Here is a 10,000-nt window from a genome sequence, read left to right as displayed (position 1 = left end):
TTGGATTGATAATCTAATAATAATACCTGGTTTACAGTGTTAATAATGTCTAAACTATTGTTTAGTGCATAATAAACATTAATCATATAGCTTCTTAGATGATAAAGTGGGAGGAGCCAAACTGAACCAATTTAACAAAATACTAGCAACGCAAATAAAACACTTTATCATTAAAGACAAGTCGTAAACAAGACAATTAAACCACTCAGAGATAACAATCAAAACCTTATATATTCCAATACAAAAATAAAAAACAAAAAAAAACATCCCGATCTAAGAACGGACACCCCAACAAAAAAATAATCACACATAAAAAAAACACTTATTTCTCCAAATCAAAAAGACAAACCTATTTATAACACATATCTCAATGATCTACAGACTTACCTGTACTCGTATTTATCATCGTTGTACTTCTCCGAGTACTGGATCTGGTCGGTTTTCATGATTTTTAATTGCGCGAGTCTCCCGTGCCGTGAAGATTGAACTTGAATTTGAAGACACGGCAAACGTACACAAAACAACAACACAACATGGGTTTGTTTTTATCCGTTATTTGGTGGGTTTTTGCCGTTTTGGGTTTGATTTCCAGGATCGTGGGTGGTTTTGGGGTTGTTTTGGAGTCATTTTGGGTATGTAGGGTTGTCGGATAGGGTAGGAAAATTCAAAGATATATGGGGTGGTTTAAGGTGTCTGGCATCTTTAAAATAATTGAGCGTCGGTTTGCGCACGTTGATTTGATGTACAAATTTATCCCTATTTACATGTATTACTTCATTGCTTTATTTTTTTATCGTAAATTATCTACAATTTGTTTGGATTTACATATATAATTCAGTGTTAGCATGCGTTTCTAAATCTTATAATACACGTCTTCAGCGTAATTGCTATTACGTAATAACCAACCCCCACCCCTCCCCCCATCCCCACCCACCCTAAAACGAAAAAAATGAATAAATTAAAATAAAAAAAGAGACAAAATAAAGGAAGTATGGCAGATATTACAGAGATCAGTAGAGGCATTAGGAATGGATATCAATCAAGAATGAATAAAACGCAAAGAATCGGTCAGTCAAATTAATTAGTCTTTAGAATGTATTCTAAGTCTATAAATATGGATTTATGGCCTTCTTATCCTACATTCATTTGGTAGTTCAAGGAAAAAGGGCGATAACATCATATTGCACTGTACATGCAAAATACAATGCCGTCAGTTTTATCAGAATGTATTTATCAATTATCATTATTATTTCTTTTATAAAGAGATAATTCCAATTTCTTATTTCGTCACCCTTAGTTTAATGTTTTAAGAATCTTTTGATCCACAGCGAAGACGCCCATGGTAATTAATGCCAAAATTTATAGATTCACTATATAGAATAAAGATATATATGTTAAGACATTAATATTATATGATTATTGTAATCTTTTAGTGAAAGGCATAAAACATCTATATTTTCAAATAGAATTCTTCATTTGAAAATGTATACGTTATTCATAATGAGGAAAAGAATACTATGGGAAATCCATTGAAACGGACGTCATACACTAAGAACGGTAGTTGTTCTTTAAGGAATATATATTCAATAAATATCCCCTTTTCAGAGCATTATTAACCACAATATTGAAAATAAAATAAATCATTATTTCCTACTTATAACTCTATTGCAGAAAAAGGTATCAAGGAATGTAATATTAACCATAAAAGAGTAATAAAATAAGCTAAAAGTCCGATGATCGCAAATATGCAAAGACTAATAAAGCACAACAAGTAACGCGGTCTTTGTTTACCAACTTGTGTGCCTCGGGAGGATTACTCTCCTTTTCTCGTTATTTAAGAGTGACAGAGTAAGTTAATTGTCCTTTCCAGTGGGAGAAGGCTTAATGAGTCGAAAATATCGCTTAAAAGTGTAAATTTGAAGTGGTAACTAGTGGAAATATAGGAAATGTTGTTGGTATTTTTGGCATTCCGGAATGTTGCCTGCGAATCTTTGCGAATTTTACAAGAATCGAATTAATTTTTTATTGATTTTATTGAATGTGTTTGTGATTTATTTTATTGAATTTGTTCACCATTTTGGACAATTCGGTGGCATGCTGAGGTTGACACTGTTATTTTGTTTGTGGAATTGTTTCAATTATGCTAACAATAATTCGTCTTTTTTTTATGTTTATCTTAAAGTCTTTTATATTAATTAGGATTCTTGAAATATTGCTACTGAATAGAAGTGTTGTAGTTATGATTTTATGAATTATAATGATTTTCTACCTTAATTTTAAACCTATTTAGTTATTCATAAGGCAATTTATATGTTAATAAGCCAACTTTGTGTTTTCAAGATACTTTTGTATTTAAAAAGGAATGCCTTAATTGATAGCTATATGTTATTGTAATTTAGTTTCATCTAATTTTAGATCTGATTATATATTCCTTCAATGATTGGTTGGTTTATTTTGATATTTGAGGTGTATGAAAACAATATTCCTCTGATTTTTTTTTTATTATTATCATAGTGCAATTTTATATTTACTATTTATCTATTTGTTTGTTAATTATTTTTTTTTTTTTACTATTACACTGGCATTGCATTCTATTGCATAGCTAATGTATTTTTCATTGTTTTCGTTATTGTTGATGTTTTTCTTCTTTAAAGAAAAAAATAGATTTATAGATATAGAGAAGGGGATGTGATATACCTTCATTACAAGTTAGCTTTCCTGATCAAATGTTAAAGAAGAGTGAAATAGAATTATTGATAACATTAGTGATAATGATTATTATTGACCTAGGAGTAATGATATAGTGACAGTAATGATACTGATTTTAATAATGATAGTTATAGTATTAATGATGATAACAGTCATGATAAACATGAGATTACTGACATGATAATACCACATCATTTTATTTCAGCCTTAGGGCCTAGATCACAGCTGCGATGGTCTTCTATCTCATTGGTCTCGGACTGGGAGATCCCAGTGATGTGACCGTGCGAGGCTTAGAGGTCATCAAGAAGTGTGCGCGAGTCTACCTTGAGGCATATACCTCCATCATCAGTGGAGGAAAGGAGGGACTGGTAAACATACCCTTTGTTAGTGTATTATATTTAGGCCTGTAGTTGATTTGCTATTTGTTTAAGAGAATTGTATTGTGGATATATATAGTATGAATCTTGTTATTGATTTATTAGTTATGTGAAATAATTCCATTCACTGCAGCGGAAATCTGTCACAATGGAAAATAACAATTTCTCATTTAACTTTCAGGAGAAGTTCTATGGGCGAGAAGTGATTGTGGCAGATCGTGAGCAGGTAGAACAAGCGTCAGATGATTTATTTGCTGGTGCCGAGACGGGAGACGTGGCCCTATTGGTGGTAGGGGACCCTCTAGGGGCAACTACACACACCGACCTCAAATTACGAGCGCACCAATTAGGAATACCTGTTGAGGTGAGGAAGAAAATACAAATTGTACTAGTTTTGACTTTGATATGAGCTAATATACTCTTATATCCAACAGTATTTGCAGATGTGAATTATGAAAGGAAGTGTATAAGAAACCATGACTATCAGTTTTGTGTTCATGGAAAGAATATGCAGCAGCAAGACATTATTGATTGATATTTATACCAAAAGGGATGATAGGGTGCAATCATTGTATCAGAAGGGAAAATAAGGTTCATAAAATGTATAGAAGATGCTTATAGTCATGTTCAAAACAAGCATTTTTTTTTCATAATACATCAGTTGTGTTCTGTCCAGATCCAAGATGAAGCTTGGATTAGTTCCGTATTTGACAGTAACTTTCTAGGGAGATCCACTAGCTCGTATCTTGTCAGAATATATAGAATTATATTTGTTAGTCCTTACTTTACATGTAAGCAAAACCAGCGGCTAACATATAGATGTCATATAAACATTTACAAAAATCAGTACTAGAAAGAAATTGCCTTTGTAAATTAGTGGGTTTTTTTTCTCTCTCTCTCTTTGTGGTTATTATCTCAACAGATATGTTAACCTGAACCTTACTAACACCATAGTACAAAAATGTTAAAGATATTAAAGTTGATCGAAATAGAAGACAATCAGTACAGGAAAAATATAAAACGAAATTCAGGATATTAGTGAGGCATCTATATTAGCTTGAGATTTGCTAAGAGACTATGATAGAATAGGCATATTGAATGTGATTGTATAATTTCAGCTTTTATGCCTGAAATAGAAACACTGGTTATATTTTTTTGTTTATTCCCTGAATCAGAGTGTTGCCTTTTTTTTAATTACCATACATGTATATATAGGTTGTATAAGGATCATAGATACTAGAGTGTAACCTTGTTTGAATGAATCGGCTTTTGTTTGAATGACAAGCAAAAGTAGATGTCTTAGCTTTTGTTTCTATATATTTTTGCATGTCATCACAAATTAGTTTCTGTTTCATTGTATAAAATTATCACTGTATAATGTGCAGTTCTCTTATAGCTTGATATATTGATTTATCACTTCCACTGCTTCAGGTGATCAGTAATGCATCCATCATGAATGCAGTGGGATGCTGTGGCCTCCAGTTATACCACTTTGGAGAGACGGTGTCCATTCCCTTCTGGCAGGATGGGTGGGAGCCAGTGAGCTTCTTTGACAAGATCAATCGCAATCTGAAGAAAAAACTCCATACGCTCTGCCTTTTAGGTGAGTATGAGCATAGCACGTGTACTGGAAAGGATTACAGTGTATGCCATGAAGATTGTTTTTAATAGAACCCTGTAACCCATACAGGACTAAATTTAATCATGCTCAGTTGAAGACATGCATAACCTTGCAGTTTGTAATACAACCCCTTAACCCATACAGGACATATGTACTAAATTTAGTCATGCTCAGCTGACGACATTCATAACCTGTACCAATATTCCATGGAAAAAAAAAAACTATTATAATTTAATGCATAGTTGTAATTTTTTCAAGTCTCCTAACATAGACTTTGATCAGATGATTCTAAATATTCAATCCATTTTTTTCTCTTGGAAATTGTAGTGTGAATAGAAGTAAAGTAATTGTTTGGGGCATTTCTGTATTAGATGGCAAGACAGTACCTCCTTTAGGGCTTAATTTTAATTGCTTCATTGTATTATTGACCTATTCATGCCAGAATATTTCTCACACGACAGATGATATCCTATCACGTCATAGACTTCCACTGTATATACACATTGTAATACCTACATTAGTATATACACATTGTAATACTTACATTAGTATATACACATTGTTGCATTTGTGTATACATAATTCTTTACATGTCAAATTATAAAAACCTCTTTTTATCACAGCATAGAATTGAACAAAAAAAATCTGCTCTGAGATTTTCAGCTAGGCCTTGTGTCGTGAGAAATTTCTTGGTGGGAAGCTGGATGCACTTGCTATATTGCTATCAGGTAGAAATAGGCAAATATATGCCCTGTCGTAAATGGGTTGATAACAAAATCTCCAAAATATCAGTTTTTGACGTGCTTATGGTATGCAGTACTTGAATTCAATAGATCAGTGAATTCTAAGATATTTTTTCTCTTGTGATATAGTTTTTATGAATTGAATATTAAACAGAAATACTGTATTTATGAAATAATCTTAGATAAGACTTGCCTTTCATCACCAATGTGTGGACAAAATATAGACCTTGCTGACAATATGTCATCAAATAGGGAACTATCTTGCTAGAATATATATGATGAATTTTTTTAGCCTTTGTTGTGGCTCTGAAGGCACAAAAGCTTGGCGATGACTTGCATTTAGGACTGCTGTGTCAGAGAAGAAAAATATCTGAGAATTTGTTAACCCTCTCTGGACGGGTGGTACAGTACTGTACCGCTCATTCAAAAGCCCAGTGGCCGGGCGGCACAGTATTGTGCCAGCCATTTAATTGATTTAGGCCTAATAATTTGAACGCCCCGGCATTGTGACATTCAAGGCTAGAATGCCCCCGTCGTGAATGGGTTAATCTAAAGATTCCCTGTACTGGGTGCCTTGTAGAATATGTCCATACTTGAAGTTTTTCTGATAGTTCTCTACATTGAGTTATTTTCCTATTATTTGTTTTCAGACATTAAAGTGAAAGAGCAGAGCTTGGAGAACCTCCTGAGAGGAAGGAAGATCTTCGAGCCCCCACACTACATGAGGGTGCACCAAGCTGCGCAACAGCTGCTGACCATCCTGCAAAGGCACAGCAACAACCCTGCAAACAGCGGGAAAGATCCAGTGGGTGCGGATGAGATGCAGCTGACGGAGAATACCCAGTGCGTGGGCATTGTGAGGGTGGGCACCAGTTCACAAAGGATCATGAGAGGAACACTGAAGGGTAAGACAGATCATCGAGTGTGTGTTAAATGTATTCTTTGGCTTCTTGTGTCAGTTGACTTTTTTAACCTAGTGGTTACCATTCAGCACAGTCGTGACATATTTTGGATAAATCCAAGTGATGATACAGAATGATTAAGAATAATGATCAATTATTAATTTTGTATGTGTTGGATGATAGGGGGAAAGTGAAGGAGATGCCTGCATATAGTGATGTTATGGGACTTTTAAAAAAATACTTTGGGATGTTTTATTCTTCATTTCTCAATAGTTTTAAAAAATGCATTTGCTTACTTACTAATTAGCAACCAATAAATTTATTTTATAGAAATATATTATTGCAACAATAAGTTCTCCTGGTAGTAACTTACACAACGTACCTACAATAACTCAGTTTAAACCCTGGATGATGATGATGACATTTATAGGTACTATGAAACCCTTGTATCTGTTGATTTGGTAAGCTCAGTTTCAGTCATCTACAGTTAACCATTACTGAAAAATATAAAGTGAAATTCTAAGAAATATATGGTTGTCTCACTTTTGTGTTAGTAGGTCATATGCTGTCCATTTTTAGTTACTAGGGTGTTACTATGTCCTTTGTTAAAAGTGCCTGAGACTTCTATTGATAATGACCCTAAGCAGAAAAGTGACATTAGCTCAAGAAATGCTTCCTATTAGAGAGAAAACAAAAATTCTTTATCGGATACAGAATTAAAAGAATCGATATTGCCAAGTTAAAGAGATACCTGGGAAGACTAGATCGCCCATTCATCAAGTAAAGAAGAACAATTGGAACAAAGAATTCTGCTTATTTTATTATGCCACCTCAAACAATGCATGATAAGTATTTAGTTGAGATTGGAAAAGAATAAGATAAGTGGCTTGAAGTAATGAACAGGAAGCATTAGCCCATTGATGGAAACTTGGGTTGAAAAGCATGAGCTTATGATTATTTGATTTTTGTATTAATTGTTATTGTTGTATGTAATCTATGAATTCAACATTGTTGTATTTATGTATGTACACAAAAAATAAGTTGTGTTTGGTGTTCACTACTGTCTTCAGTGGGTCTCGGAACATTTTCCCAGTGGTTGCATGGGCACCACTCTAATTCCAAGTAAGAAATTAGTGTCTGCTACAACGATTTTCTTCTCCACAGAGCTTGCAGAGTCAGATCTTGGGGAGCCATTGCATTCTTTGATAGTGTGCGGCGAGTGTCATCCCATAGAAGAAGATGCTTTGACTAAACTGGCGGCGTATTTCAATGGCCAGCAGACAGAGCCACGCAATAGCACCAGCAAAAGGGGTGTTTTCCACCTCATTGGCTTAGGACTTGGTCAACCTGGTTAGTATTGATTTATATATGTATTTATCTATGGGATAACTTTTTTTTTCAATTTTGTTGCAGTAATGTGATTTTTTGTTGATTGTGCGGTTTGTATAGGAAGTTAACTTTTTCCTATGATTTTTTATTTTTTTATTATTAGATCATATTGAAATAGTCACATTAAAATTTTAGCCTGTCCAGTTATTTGTTTAGTAGTGTGTGTGCAGAGAACTAAAGGAGTATTACTTCATTTGTGAACAGGTGATGTAACTGTGAAGGGCCTAGACATCATCAAGAAGTGTTCCCGTGTGTTCCTCGAGGGCTACACATCCATCATGGAGGGTGGCGTAGAAGCCCTCCAGGAGCTCTTTGGCCGAGAAGTGCAGGTGGCAGACAGGGAACAAGTGGAGCAGCAGTCGGATGGCATCCTCCAGTGCACACACGAAGGGGACGTGGCATTCCTCGTGGTTGGGGATCCATTTGGAGCCACAACGCACACCGATCTGGTTATTCGGGCGCTGGACGAGAACATTCCAGTAAATATAGTCCACAATGCATCCATATTGAATGCTGTGGGCTGCTGTGGCCTTCAGCTGTACTCCTTTGGCGAGACTGTCTCCCTGCCTTTCTGGGACGACACTTGGCGTCCAGATAGTTATTATGACAAAATCTGCAGCAATATGGAGAATGGCTGGCACACCCTATGCCTTCTTGACATAAAGGTCAAAGAGCAGAGCGTGGAGAACCTCATCAAGGGGCGGAAGGTGTACGAGCCGCCAAGATACATGACGGTGGCCCAGGCAGCGACACAGCTCTTGGAGGTCATCAAGACCCGAGCAGATGAGGGCAAGGCGACGCCCGTGACCCCAGACCAGCCAGTCATAGGCTTGGCAAGGGTAGGGACCCCCACTCAACAGCTAAAGACTTGCACCCTGGAAGAGATGGCAGAGGTTGACCTTGGGGGCCCCTTGCACTCCCTGGTGGTTGTAGGAGAAACCCACCCAATGGAAGATGACTATGTGGACATGTTTCGGTAATGGGAGCTTACCCACGGGAAGACAAACTCTTTTGGCAGTTATTGTTATGATGCAGATATTGTTGATAAAATGTAATGTGCTGTACATATTTTATTTTCTTGTTTAGTTTTAAAGTGTTACTATCTCCTTTGCTCTATATAAAAGTGCAATTTTACATAAATGTATTATTGAATTTATGCTAATGTCTGAGAGAGTTCTATTGTCACTATTATATTTTTCATTGATGCCATAACTTTATATCTGTTGGGTATTATTGTTTGTTTAGATTTACATAAAATAATCATATAACAGTAGCCTTTTCAATTCCATTTAGCACAATAGAATCTCTTAAGGGGGATCTGGACACTCCACTAAACCCTTTTGTTTTGTACTTATGCTTTTCAGTAACATTCGCTCCCTATGTGCCAATTGACACTTAACTCAGTAACATACATTTATGTTAAGATAAGCTGTAATGGTAAAGTAGATAACTAAAATCTTTGAAGTGTCTTATCAGGAGAAGTCTTATTTTAGCATTCTGAAAAGTTCCTGAATAGAAAGTGTCTGTTTACCAGTATTTTGATGCCAGCAGAGTTATGATATGTTCTCGAATGTTATGTGCAATTTCTGGTTCAGGTATTATTATTTGGGTAATGTAAGTATTCACCTTACAAATTGTGTATTCATGTGCCATCATGGATTATTCTGGTGTTATGATACATTTTGTATATGTTCTGTAGCTTTTGCTGAACAGCTGTTGAAATGTGATTTATTGTTGAAGTTCAAACTGAAATATTTCTATATTTCATTATCAGGTTTCTCAAATTGAGAATTATCTGTATATCATGGAATGTGTATAGTATGCATTTGCCCTTTTTTTTATTTACATTTTTTTAATACAAGGTTTTCAGGAATTAGTGTTTTTATTTATGATACTTTTCCTCTATGTCTTGAAAGGAACTCTTTGAGGTTAATTAAGTTGTTTTTTCTCCAAACAAAAAGGATTTTACTCAACTTGAGAATAGCACAGTTAAGAAATCAGGCAATTACTGTGGTGTTCAATGAATGACCAAACATGAAAATTACAGCAATTTTTTTTTTATTATTTAAGGCAAGATACAATCTTGATAATTGAAAATGAACTCCTTACAACAAATACTTTGTGTTGTAGTTGCTTGAACAACAGTACATTTTGTACATAGCAGTTTATAGCAACAGTTTTAGGGAAAAATGTTTAATTATATAGATAAAGTCATTGCCTATCCAGTGACTTACCCAAAACTAGAACTGTAGTGGTTGA

The 10,000-nt window shown here is 35.0% G+C and overlaps 2 protein-coding genes across 2 annotated transcripts in view; one reads left to right on the top strand and one right to left on the bottom strand.

The window, feature by feature from the left end:
* The window catches only part of LOC122260755 (cyclin-dependent kinases regulatory subunit-like), a 3,522-nt gene extending 2,830 nt beyond the window's left edge, over positions 1 to 692 (bottom strand). The window contains exon 1 of the mRNA XM_043028154.2: positions 388 to 692. Coding sequence (XP_042884088.1) covers positions 388 to 446 — 59 coding nt within the window. The 5' untranslated portion in view covers positions 447 to 692. The remainder of the gene's footprint in view (positions 1 to 387) is intronic.
* Positions 693 to 1,757: 1,065 nt separating this feature from the next.
* Dph5 (diphthine methyl ester synthase) lies at positions 1,758 to 9,614 on the top strand. Its single transcript, XM_043028153.2, has 7 exons — positions 1,758 to 1,848; positions 2,915 to 3,077; positions 3,268 to 3,450; positions 4,518 to 4,689; positions 6,101 to 6,355; positions 7,517 to 7,702; positions 7,946 to 9,614. Exons 2-7 carry the CDS (start codon positions 2,940 to 2,942, stop codon positions 8,719 to 8,721), a joined length of 1,710 nt encoding a protein of 569 aa, XP_042884087.1. The 5' UTR covers positions 1,758 to 1,848; positions 2,915 to 2,939; the 3' UTR covers positions 8,722 to 9,614.
* Positions 9,615 to 10,000: the final 386 nt, after the last annotated feature.

This window comes from Penaeus japonicus, unplaced genomic scaffold (genome assembly GCF_977035675.1).
Source record: "Penaeus japonicus unplaced genomic scaffold, GWHDUDI00000001_assembly GWHDUDI00000026, whole genome shotgun sequence".
Classification (NCBI taxonomy): Eukaryota; Metazoa; Arthropoda; class Malacostraca; order Decapoda; family Penaeidae; genus Penaeus; species Penaeus japonicus.
The sequence above is the reverse complement of the archived record's forward strand: the minus strand, read 5'-3'. Positions and strand labels throughout refer to the sequence as shown.